The 12,961-nt window shown below is 30.3% G+C and overlaps 2 protein-coding genes across 3 annotated transcripts in view; one reads left to right on the forward strand and one right to left on the reverse strand.

Annotated features, from left to right (window-relative positions):
- Nucleotides 1–4,608, forward strand: part of LOC107454692 (putative ATP-dependent RNA helicase DHX35) — a 55,664-nt gene extending 51,056 nt beyond the window's left edge. Inside the window, exon 19 of the mRNA XM_043052518.3 lies at nucleotides 4,490–4,608. Coding sequence (XP_042908452.3) covers nucleotides 4,490–4,549 — 60 coding nt within the window. The 3' untranslated portion in view covers nucleotides 4,550–4,608. The remainder of the gene's footprint in view (nucleotides 1–4,489) is intronic.
- The window catches only part of LOC107454697 (uncharacterized), a 33,270-nt gene continuing 24,834 nt past the window's right edge, over nucleotides 4,526–12,961 (reverse strand). Inside the window, exons 9-11 of one of the 2 annotated variants that reach the window (XR_015428821.1) lie at nucleotides 9,468–9,620; nucleotides 8,947–9,018; nucleotides 4,526–4,685 (exon numbers count right to left, since the gene is read on the reverse strand). Coding sequence is in view for 1 of the 2 variants with exons in the window: in XM_087150408.1 (XP_087006534.1) it covers nucleotides 4,664–4,685; nucleotides 9,468–9,620 (175 nt within the window). In the remaining variant the exon portion in view is untranslated. The remainder of the gene's footprint in view (nucleotides 4,686–8,946; nucleotides 9,019–9,467; nucleotides 9,621–12,961) is intronic. The other variant, XM_087150408.1, reaches the window with a different exon arrangement.

The raw sequence follows: 12,961 nt of genomic DNA on the forward strand, positions 1-12,961 counted from the left end.
TTTACAGTACCATCTATGTGTCCTTCAAGTTGTCTTAAACTAGAAATTATCTAGATGTTCCAGGAAAACAGATGTAAGCTTTTAAGGTCCATCCAAGGGGATGACTCTTGTTGACATATACTTAGGTCATTTTGTCAAGAGATTTTTTCTGAGACAAACGTAAAACGTTGCAGTTAAATTCCAGTTTTTAACTCATTTAATTGCGTCATTTAAATGAACCATTTTTAATTCAGATATAAATTTTCTGTTACCTTTTGTTTTGTTCAATTTTTGAAATTAAAATTTAACTAAGAGTTATTAAAATTATTTGCACATTCCTTTTTTTCAAACATAAATAGTGATATCAATAATTCCTATTCTTAATAAAAATTTTCCTTGGAAAACAAGAAAACACAAAGTAAATTTATTTATAAGGAGGTAAGTAAATGATTGCATTCATTTAAATTTTATGTTTATATACAGTTAGAATTCTTCTTCTATAAGAATGGTAACATAAAAATCGCCTTTTTTTATGTTCGTATATAAAATTTAATTTGTATAGTACTTTAATTGATAATTTTACGTTTATTGTGTGCATGGATTTTGCTCTTAATTTATATTTTTTAAATTATTAAGACCCTAAAATTTTTTAAATTGGAACTTGGAATTTTTCGGGTTTTCAACAACTTTGTTTTTATTAAAAAATGAAATGCAATCGTTATTTTATATAAAAAAATCATATTTAATTTAATAAAAAAACGCATTTAATTTAATAAAAAAGCTATGAACATCAGCTTAGAAATCCGTAGCAATTAATTCATTTCCATGACAAACCATTAAAAAGAATTTTTTTTTTAATTAGCAAATATGCTTTGACTTTTTCTCATTTTTCTTTCATAAAAAAAACTATTACTCTTTGTCATAATTTTGCCACATATGATTACATGGCGTCATGAATACATAGGCCAAATATTCAAGAACGAATTCTATTCATAATATAGCTATATTTTCTAGGGACCTGTCCATATTGGAGTAAGGCAACTTTGTTTTTGTTAATCCATGTATATAGAGAAAAAATTTCTGTATATTTTTTCAATTAGGACTTTTTAAAATGTGGATATATGTGCCGATAGAAAAAAAAGTCTATAATTTCCTTCAGTTTCCATAACGCGATCAAAAACTTTTAGATTTGAAACTAAAAAATAATTTTCCTTTTTATAATGGTTTTGTCTTGAAAAGACCTTCCTAACGGTATAGTAACCGAATTCAACAGGTTTATAAAATTGGTATTTTATGATTAACATTATATTTAGAGGAAACAGATTCGATTTTCTAACCCCCGTAATATAGGAGGTAGCTGTAATTTGGGGAATATGGTCCCAATAGTTGGATCGGGTCAGCTATCCAAAGTTTGGATCCTCAAATTTTATATATATTTTTTTTCCCTCTTTCTTTTTTGTATTTCACTACAGATTGAGAGCTTTTTAAGGGAATTGAAAAATTTTTGCACACGATTATAAAATTCTTTTATCTGAAGATAATTCCATACAAAAAATAAATTTTAGTAAATATTAATCATGTTTTTTTTTTCCTTCATAATAGTTTGATGTTGTTGATCATTTACGTCGCACTAGTGCTGCACAATAGACTAGGTAGCTGTAGCTGTAATTTGGGGAATATGGTCCCAATAGTTGGATCGGGTCAGCTATCCAAAGTTTGGATCCTCAAATTTTATATATATTTTTTTTCCCTCTTTCTTTTTTGTATTTCACTACAGATTGAGAGCTTTTTAAGGGAATTGAAAAATTTTTGCACACGATTATAAAATTCTTTTATCTGAAGATAATTCCATACAAAAAATAAATTTTAGTAAATATTAATCATGTTTTTTTTTCCTTCATAATAGTTTGATGTTGTTGATCATTTACGTCGCACTAGTGCTGCACAATAGACTATTGGCGACGGTCTGGGAAACATCCCTTGAGGTTTGATCCTCTGATGGCACCCCCGTGACCAGCACGCGAAATCGAGCACTTTATGGTAGAACAGTTTAACGAGGACCAATACCGCACACCCTTTGAAACAAGTGTTGAAGAAATGTAATTAATTGTTTTAAAAAAAATCAGATTATATGCAAAATAAGCTTATTCTCAATTACTTTAGGAGTAAGCAGATCTTAACTTAAATACTTTGAATAAATTTTCTCTCATGAAAGTTCTCAAAATTCTTTGATAATATTTTTGTATTGAATTGTATTAAATATTCCAAAAATGCCATACTAAAATTTTCTTTACAATCATTCATGAATTAAAAAAAAAAACCAAATTTAAACCAGTATAGGAAAATTTTATTTTATTATTTAATTTTCTAAATATTAACCTCATATGTACAATATTTAATGAAATTGTTTTTCCCTTCAGAATGAATGAAAAAATTCAAATAGACGGGTGATTATTATTAAACTGATGAAAGTTGAGCACATTTATTGTGTAGCTGATACAACATGTGATTTTATTATTCTTTTTTTTTTCTTTTAACGACAAAAGTAAAAACTGTTCGCTTTATTCAATCTCTGCAAAAATTCAAATTTTGTGTCTTTTGCACCATGTGCAGCTCTGAAGTACAATTAGCTTTTCATAGGAACTTTCATAATGTGGTGGCGGAATTTTATTCTTGCTTAATTAAAAGAATTTTTCAATATCATCTGAAGTACAAATTCCATAATATAAGTGCGCAAATCCGTCAGTTATAAATATGTATAGGAATTGAAATAATTTCAAAAAAGACAAAAAATTTGAATCCTTAATTCTTTTTTAACATCGAAAGATTAATTTAAACCAATCAATATTTTAATTATTACTTTTTAAATACAAAGACAAAAAAGTTGAGAAATTCTTTCTCTTATGTAGAAATTATTAAGACATTTCAGTACCTGACAAAATATTTCGAGACTACTAATTATACTATACTTAATTAACTAATTATACGGATTTTTCTCTTAAGCCTCCTCTAACCAGCAAAGATCCTGAAAAGTAAAGGAAGGTTCTGATATTTTAAAATATGTATTTTCTTTTAAAGAAATGTGCCTAACCACCCAAGTAGAATTTCTCCTCATGAGAAATTGTGGATAGACTTCAATTCAGGGCGACCCCACAAAGCGTTTGCTGAAGGAACTGCCAAAATATTAAATGAATAACATAATAACCCCCAGGATATGTCAAAGAGTTCATGTTGAGACTAAGAGGGTGGGATATGGCAGCTGAATACAGGGGGGGGGGGCATACAAGCACTACATGGATAATACTAAAAGTCCAAATTTATACCATTTGTGAGAATTATCTTTTTTAGGTAAGTTCTTTTGTCTCTTAGAAAAAAGAACAGTAAATATTAAAATATAGACCAATGTGGGATAAATTTATGTACATTAATCTACAAAAAAAAAAAAAAAATTGCAAAGAAATATCTAAAACAAAGTATTTATGAGCATCTAGGAATTTTTTTTACTTAGATTTAAGCAAAAAATCTTTTTAAATATAAATTTTTTTTTGTTTAAAATTAGTTTTGCTTAATTAAAAAATCATAATAAGAAAAAAAAGAACAGTAAATATTATAAAACACAAGTATGATTTTTTCATGATCAATGATTTCTTGCCTATGTTGACTTTTCCTTCCTCCACAAAACACCAATGTGGGATAAATTAATGTACAGCAATCTACAAAAAATAAGTAGCATATAAAAATAAATACCTAAAACAAAGTATTTATGCGCATCGATGCATTTCTTTTTTTTTAAACTTAGATTTAAGCAAAAAAGAATGTTTTTAAGTATAATTTTTTTGTTGTTGTTTAAATTAGTTTCGTTTAGTTGAAAAATCATAATACGAAAATCTGTTTTTTAAAAATCATAAGAAAATCTGCTTTTTAAAAACCATAATAAGAAATCAGCTTACAACTAGTATTTTAAAATAATAATTATTAGAAATGCTCTAAAAAATCGTGTTCTTTTTCTGTATTTTGCTCAAAACTTTAGTAAGATTCATGGCAAAAAAATAAAAAAAACTTCGGCATTTTGTTTTCTTTAATGTCAATACTGGCCACTCTCTCTCTTTTTTTTGTTACCTCATTCCCCAACCAACTTAAAGAGTAACCCACTTTCCATGACAATGGCTGTAATCTGGTCTACCTGCCCTCCTCTCCAGTGCCAACTTAAGGTGAAATGAAGTATAGCATGTTTGAGGTTAGAATGTTAAGCCATTAAGATTAAAACCCAAATGTTAAAATCCAAAATCAATAGTTATTCAGGGTGATCTCTTTTCCCCTTTTTTGCACTGTTCCACTGCTTTTCACCCAATAGGTCACCCTCTCTTAATTAATAATACAGTATTTATAAGAGAATTGTTTAGGTGATTTCTATTGTTATGTCCACAAGCTGAAGTGGTTGGGGGCTGAAACATTTTCCAACAAAATTATTGATTTTATCTAAACTAATGCAAACTTTTTTATTTTCTAGGACAGAAAGATTGGGTTCACAGAATCAAACACCAACTCAAATGATATATCACTTTATTAAAAAGAAAACCTGCACATGTAATAAATCTGTAAATAAATAAATATGAAAATACATTTGAATCTCTTAACAATTATAACTTACTATCCTGCATAAACACATTAATTAGTAGACACATCAAAAATAGAATAAGGTGGCACTGCAACAATAAAAAAGAAAACAGTGATTAGCAAGTATAAATACACAAATTAACAGCCAGCACATTAATTAACCGCTTCCCTTATTATCCAGAGTTGATTCAGGTATAAATATATTGCAACAATGTTTAATTTTTTTAATTTGCCCCCGAGATAAATCGGGATAGTAAACTGATGGTAAATTAAATTTTTCTTTCTTACACATAAAAAAATTTACATTTCAACTTAAAACTTGTGCATTATGTTTTGTTTCAGTTCCTTGTATTTATTAATGAAATAAATCTGCTTCTTCAAAAAAATTGGTAAGGGAAGCAGTTAATGAATGTAAATTTTAATGAAACAAAATCAATTTAATAAAGTAAAAAGTAGAAATTAAACTTCTTATTTTCGCAAATGATTCACCTGATTTCTTTTACCATTTAAAATTGAATCGTTGCACCCTCTTTTAAAAAACAAATTAATAGTAAGAAGTTTCTCGCTTCCAAAGAAACTAACCTTTTTGAAGACAATTATATGGTTTGTCTAAAGTAAGAACCAACCATTCGCCTGAACCCGTGGCAGTGACTATGGTAACGAGGCACGACTATTTCGAGTAGGGGTAAGGGGTCGGCGAGAGAAAGGGTTTTATCTGTCTATCGTGTTAGCCCTAGAGTGAAGAAAAGCTAATACCTTCCCTGAAAGGCACTATTCTTGTTTCTATAGCAGCAGACGGCCTTAAACTTTGTGGCGGGGGAGTTCTTACCGTAGACCAGGGTTTCTTAAACTGTGGTTCATGGACCCCTTAGGGGTCCATGGGTCATATTTTAGGGGTTCGTCGACTACTTCTAATTTTTAAAACGTTTTGATCAATAATATTTAAATAACCTAAAAGGTGAAAATACATACATATTTGAAACCAAGTGATTTGTGAGCGGCAAGCCTCCCCGTGATCGAGACACCCCAAATTCCGCGCAGACTGCACATAACCCTCTAATATCCCTGTCATATTTTTAACATCCTCCATCAACCGGCTTTCAGTTTGCACCATCAGGGGCAACCCCCTGATGACGTTCCCTGATGTCAAATTACAAGTATTCTTATTAAAAATGCCACTTTGGAAAAATAGAATTCAAAATGGGATATATGCAAACTTTCAAATGTTGGACGAAGTACTTTCTGAAAATGGATCTCGGTAAGATAATTTGTAACTGAATAACTAGAAAAATGAAATCTGTAAACACCTAGAAGTACTTCAAGTTTCATTTAGAAAATATTTCAATTCGGATGAGATAAATATAAAAGATGAGTTGTGGATTCGTAATCCTTTTCCTTGTGATATTGGCTTTATCGATGATATGAACCTTGCCAAAGATGTGCTTATTGATATTAGAACAAAATCCTTCCTAAAAATGGATTTCGAATCAATAAGACTCTGAGAGTTCTGGTCTTTTGTGAGAGAAGCCTACCCATTGCTTGTAAAGCGAGCTATGGCAGCTATAATTCCGTTTGCTACAGTGTATCTTTGCGAAGCGGGATTTTCCAGACTTGTGAAAATAAAAACAAAACATTGAAATCGATTGAATGTTGAACATGATATGTGCGTTGCTTTGTCGAAAACTATCCCTCAATTCAATTTATTAATTAAGGAAAAGAAGCAACAACCTTCACATTAAAAATTTTGCATACTATTAAAATATTAAAATTAAATGTTTTCTAATAATTGATGTTTGTTATAATTTTTTTGACGGGAGGGGGGCGGGGGGTCCGTGACTTTTTAAAAACTTTTAAAAGGGGTCCATCATATCAAAAGGTTAAGAAACACTGCCGTAGACGAACTATAGTCTTCCAAGACTTATCCATCAGTTATGATGATACAGAAGTTTTTATACCTAACAATACAATTTTTTCAATTTAATTTTTAATAATTTTTTTCCACATAACTATCTTTGTTTGATCTAGGTAGGTAAAAAATATTTTTTTGTGAGATTAGTTTCCAAAACAATAAAGAAAAACGAAATATATAAAAATTACATTAAGGAGATTAAACATATGCTATTGAGATTTTCCCAAAATTTTGATAGCCAAAAATTTAAATACATAGTTAAAAGAGGAACATATTTATATAATAATAATAATAATAATTAAAAAAAAAAAAAAGAAAAAAAAGAGAGAAATTTTTGAGTTTAGTTTATAAGTAGAAGTCCCGTGGCAGAATCGCAGCGTTGTTATAGAGTTCTTGAAGAAGAGAACAGAACGTTAGAGTTCTTGCAGAAAGATTCTTCTTTTGTAAAGTAAAAAAATTTTAGTTTTCTTTTCTACAGAAATTTACATGTAACATTTTAACCATGCATTCTGATAAAAACTTTTTGACGCACTTAATTTACGCCGATAGTATCGTAAATCAATTTAACGATTTGGTTGTATTTTTGGCAGTACTGATTTTCACATGGCTTTTAAATATCTCGATATATTTCAAACAATATGGAAAATTCTAATCGTGCATTCGAATATTTATCTTTTAAGGCAGTGGTTCTAGCTAATTTTTGGCAACTATTGATTTCTCACTAGTTTTTAAATCTGATATTTTTTATACGATATTACAATTATTTATTATGCATTTCAGTATTATTATGCAGTTTTTTGAGGAGTCTAATTCACGTGATTTTGTCATCACTTTCGATGACAGATTACATGATTTTAAATTATTTTTTTTTATTGTGATGATTATTTACAAAAGGCATAGAAGGAAATAATTTGAGCGTTACCCCCTCCAACGAAATGTGAGAATACACCCATAATATTAGAATAAAAAATTATTGCATGTTCAGTTAAAAAAATTAGTTTTTTTTGTAAACAAAACGCTTTTGTTATTTTAAATTAGTAACAAGTATTTTTGTCATTATTAAAAGTATCTTGCAGAAAGATATTAGTGCTAGACAGTTTTGTAGCAGGTAGCTCGAAAAAATTCTGCCACAGGGAGCAGAAGTAATTAATTAACCTGTTTAAAGCATATAATTAAGATCATTAAGAAATTCACATAGTAGCAACAAAAACCTGATCAGAATTTTTTTAGCAAAGTGCCCCTTTAAATCTTCATAAACAAATTAATCAAGACTATGCAGTATATTAGAGTATGTAAGTATATTAGAAGAATAGTTTTAAATTGACTCATAAGATTTTTCTTTCTTCATCTTTTAGCTTAAAAAACCTTTAAAACTCTAAAAAAATACGCCAGAAACAAATTTTAGCAAGCAGAAAAATTTATATAACTTATTTATAAGATCAAGCTTTACTTAAAAAATAAAAAACCATCTAAGTCTAAAATTGAACACATTGTCTGCCATGTCACCCATATTCGGGTGACAGCAAAGTTTCTGATCGGGTTGCGTCACCCGCACTGGGGGGAAGTTTATTTGACTACTTGCAAAGAATGTTTGTATGCATTTGAAAACATATTTCACAGGAAGTAACAAAACTATTGAATTGTTATAAAAGTAATACAAAAATGATTTATCAAGAAAATTATTGCGAGTCTCATAAAAGCTTTCTTGTTCACTGCTATTTGTCTCACTAAGAAATAAGTTTTAGTTTTCTTTTCAAAATTTAGACGAATAAGGGTAAAGATTTTAAGTTATACTCTTCTTTACTTGGCAAAGATTCAAACTGATCAAGTAAAGTGGCAAGATGAGAAGCAATGGACACAAATAAACAGACATGATACCACGAAAGCAAAAGGATATTATTCTTGTGATTCAGCACTCAATCGCTCTAATTTTTTTTTTTTTTTAAAGAAATTTTTATTGGTAAGAGAAAAAAAAATCAGTTATATTCTCTTTTTATTTGGAATTTTATTCTGTTAAAGTGAGTAACTTTATTTTATCTTTTAATAATAATAAAAAAAAGCATGAAAAAAAAATCTGTGCCAAAGGAAACATCTGTTTCTAAAGCAGTTTAAAATAAAGTGAAAAGTAAAAACACCTGCATTTCCAATGAACAAAAAAAAAAAAAAAAAAGAAAGAAATGCAAATTGGGAGAAACTTGTTGAAAGCTGTGCAAATGCACTATTGGTTTGTCCCCACATTGCCAAACCCAGTTGACATTGAAACTACCATGTGAGGTACAAAATGAATTCTATTCCTTTTGCCGTTTTTTTATTCCATGTAAATTATACTTGTTTCACCTCAAGTTATCATTATTAGTTGTTTACTTATTTTTTTATCGTTATTAGTTATCGGCTTGTTTTTTGTAGTTATTCATTGTTAGTTTCTTAGTATTAATTGTTACTTTTTTTTGTAGTTCCTTGTTAGCTTCTTTTTTTTTGTGAGGTGAGCATCTCTCGTCAAAACAAAATGTTACCTAAGAGAATAAAAAGAGAACAAATGAAATTCTATTATATAGATTATTATTTTAATTAATAAAATTTTTTAAGATGGGACATTTTTAGATTCACCCCATCATAATCTACTACCAAAACTTAACTAAATTTATTGGTTTTTCTAAAATTAACAGTATAATTGAATGAGCGTAATACATGGGCGCCATATTGGAATTTCCGAAACAGACCCGAAATTCACAGAATTCGTGAGTGCCAGATTAGGGGTCATATACTGTATTAAAATATCGGTGAGATTACTTAGCAGAGTATGCTTCATACTCTGAAGGAGATTTCACTGCAAACGTGTGGGGCAGTCAAAGTAGTTTTTTCTTTGGATTTGTTGTATTATATATAAACATCACATTTTAGAACTATCCATCCTTTTTTTTTTTAGATTATTCAACCCCTTTTAATAAACTAAAAAAGATACCTTTTCTCAAGAGAAATGAAATCTTGTTGTTGAGGCAAAGACTTAACCCTGCTGGGGACAACTAAGGATAAACTCTCTTGTGGGTTTGACTCAAAGTATCTGAGCACAGTTTCCAATTGAAATTCATCTTTTTCTTCCGAACATGATTTAGGGCTAAAAGAAAAAAATTATTTAAAAATATTTTTGAAAGTATTTTAAATTAAAATGTTGTGGTACCATATCACAGGAGTAATTGGAGCACAAAGTGAAAAGCCCTGAAAATTTTATGAGCAAAAACTCTAAATCAACTTATATACCATACATGCTTCATATTTAACATACCTTTTTGAACTAACATTTATAATTAAATTACCTTGTAATACAGAATATCACACCTTTAGAGTAACTAATTCAAGAAAAAATTTACTTCTTCATCGCGATATTGAGTTTTAAAATTGCACGAATATGAACAGAGATATTGAATTTTTAAATCACGTTAATACAAATCGCGATATACGGTTTTAAAATGACATTAATACCAAGTGCAACGCGTTGCTTTTAAATCCGGTAAATACGAAAATCGATGTTTGATATAAAAATTGTGTGAATAAGAATCCAAATATTTGCAGATTCCGGCGCAGATCCAAATGTTTAAAAGGGTGAAAATCTGCCAAACCAAAAGAATAAAATTGATGAAAGAATGTATGCAAATGCCTCGTTAACAGGATTAAGTAAAAGCTTCAAAATGTTGTCGGATCTAAGTTTCTGATTCGAGGAAGTCCACAACCAATGATCTTGATTTGTGCAAAAATCGCATGTTACGCTCCCAGTTTTTAGACACGGAAGAATGATACAAAAAAACCCGGAATTACACAGGAATACAATCACCCCTGATATCAAATACAGTGCAACGTCCCATATCCGGACGTCCCTTTTCCGGAAGGGTCGATTTCCCGGACACTTTTTACCAATCAAAATAAACAAACATTTCTTCATCTTCCCCTCTCCTTTAAAAAAAAAAAAAAAACGAAGTCTTTTGACAGGTTTTTCCCCTTTTCAGCTTCTAGAGATCTATGCATTGAACCCATAAATCAACAGAAAAGAGAACAGAAGATCTACTAAGACCATGACGCTCCTCCTCTGGAATGCAGGAAGGGGGGGGGGGAGATTTGTTTTCAAAAGAGCACAACTGAGTTCCCTCCCTCCCCCTTCTTTCTTATGCAGCTGGCTAGTAAAAGAGGCCTTTCCAGGAACCTTTTTATTTGAGTGTCAGGAGAAGAAGAAATACTGTGAAAAAGGGTAAACACAGCAAATGTTAAAGTGGAGGGGGAATCCCCTTTAGTCACACAAGAAAAAATAAAGAGAACCCAATCAGCATGCCACGCCTTTATGCTTGATTGGCAGCCAATGATGGGAGAGAAAATAAGAATTTGTCACTACTCCGCCCTCAACTTGAATGACAAGTATGAATTTTTCTTCTCCACCTACCCACCTTAATGAATGACGGGAATTTCCCCTTCTTGCTTGAATCGTTCTAGCTCAAAATGGCGGAGAGAGCAATTAATATTTTTTCGTTTTCTATATTTATTTTTAAAATAGCAATAATTATTTTTTTTTCTAATATTTTGTTTATGATTGATTAGATATCATTCTAATACTAAAACATTATTGCCCGAAAAATAATGTTTATTTATTTTTTGCTTCTTAGATTCAGCTTTGTTTACCTTGGACGGCAATTATATGGAAAAATCAAATATACGGACTTCGGGAAGTCCCGCCGATTCCGGATACGCGACTTTCCACTGTATTATATACATTGAGTTGTGATGGCTCATAGGATAGAGCGGGTTCGAATCCCAGCAATAGCCAATTGATGCGAATTCCAGATCCGGCGAGCACCGACCACAGTGCTGCCGTAAAATATCCTCAGTGGTAGACGGAACATGGGTTGGAGGCCGTCAAGCTAACTGAGGGAGGTTTTCTGCTCCATGTAACGCAAATGCGGATCAGTTCCATCTTTCGCCCAATACTTGATCGTGGAGTACCCTTGTCTTTCGGATTGGGATCAAAATTACAAGGGTACGGCGCTGAACAATATCACTCGTAAGCCCAAAATTGGGTCAGCTGTTCAACGACGGTTATGAAATAAAATATGTATAAAAATTTCTTTATTCTTACTATTTGCTGAGTAACTTCCTTTGAACATAATGATTACTAAAGCAACTATATAAAATGCTATTGAAATAAAATAAAAAAATTCAATTCAGTTAATTAAAATAATACAGCTTTTGATACTAACAGAGAGTCACTTTCAGAATTTTATGTATCATATTTGCATAAATTGTACCATTAACACTTTCATAGTGACGGATCAAAATTTTTCATGAATACTTGCTGTGTTATTCGTGAATATGGTTATTAATTGCAACGGATTATTATTTTTTAAAGTAAAATAATTAAAGGAGTTTCATTTCTATTTTAGTGCTGCAAAGGAATTCTTAAGCACAGATTGACTTCAAAAGATTCAATAATGCTTGAAACAACTGCCAGCACAGTCCCTCATTTGAACAAACTTTTGCCAATTATTTCGAATTAGTATAATTAAATAGTAATACAAAGCTTAATGATATGTGAATATTGCTTTGTTGGAAATTTTGATAAGTGAACAATCTAGGATTTGAATATGAGGGCAATATTTCCTTTCAAATTGTTACAAGATTCACCATCAGGGTGCATATCTTTCAACGCAAAAATAAGCACCTCTTAAGCACAAACAAAATATTTTTAAGCACTATATACATTAACAAAAGACAAAATAATTTTCAAAGACTTTACATGATAATGATAAAATAAGTAGTGTTTGACAAAGAACTCTTTTCTTGATTATATTTAGCCACCACAAAAAGACGGAGAGATTTTTCAGTTCGATATCAGAGGGTGTAAAATGGAAGCCTGAAATTGAGAATGTCTTGCAAAATGCAGCAGAGTTGCACATGAGAAGGCAATAATCTCACTGATCCCAGCTCAGCAAACGAAGAACCCGCAAGTATTTAATGGAACATGTAAAATGATTGGCGCTTCCATACACTACGCACTGACGGTACACCAAAATGCATTGTGTTTGAATGAATTGTGAAAACGTTGAATAGAACAATGTAAAAAGTAAGATTTTGCATAATGCGTGACGAAAATTGACATGGTAACGAAAAAAAATTTAAAAAACCCAAATTTTTGTAAAAGGAAAATTAAGCACTTTTTAAAAATGCTAAGCACCATGACCATGATTAACTTTGATACTTCACTTTATAATTTCAGAAAAATTTTCTTGATGAAAGCAAATTCTTTTATAGGGGAAAAAAAAAAAAACCACAAATGTACAAAATCAGAAATTTCAAGTGAAAAAAAAAAACTTCTAGAAATAAACCTGCATTTTTTTCTTCAGTTTTGTAAGTTGCAAAAAATTGTGAATTCAAGGATAGCACCAAACAATTCTTACTCTTGGAACATAAAAACAG

The sequence above is a fragment of the Parasteatoda tepidariorum genome, chromosome 1, assembly GCF_982258835.1.
Source record: "Parasteatoda tepidariorum strain Cologne lab strain chromosome 1, Ptep-v5.0, whole genome shotgun sequence".
NCBI classification, from domain to species: domain Eukaryota; kingdom Metazoa; phylum Arthropoda; class Arachnida; order Araneae; family Theridiidae; genus Parasteatoda; species Parasteatoda tepidariorum.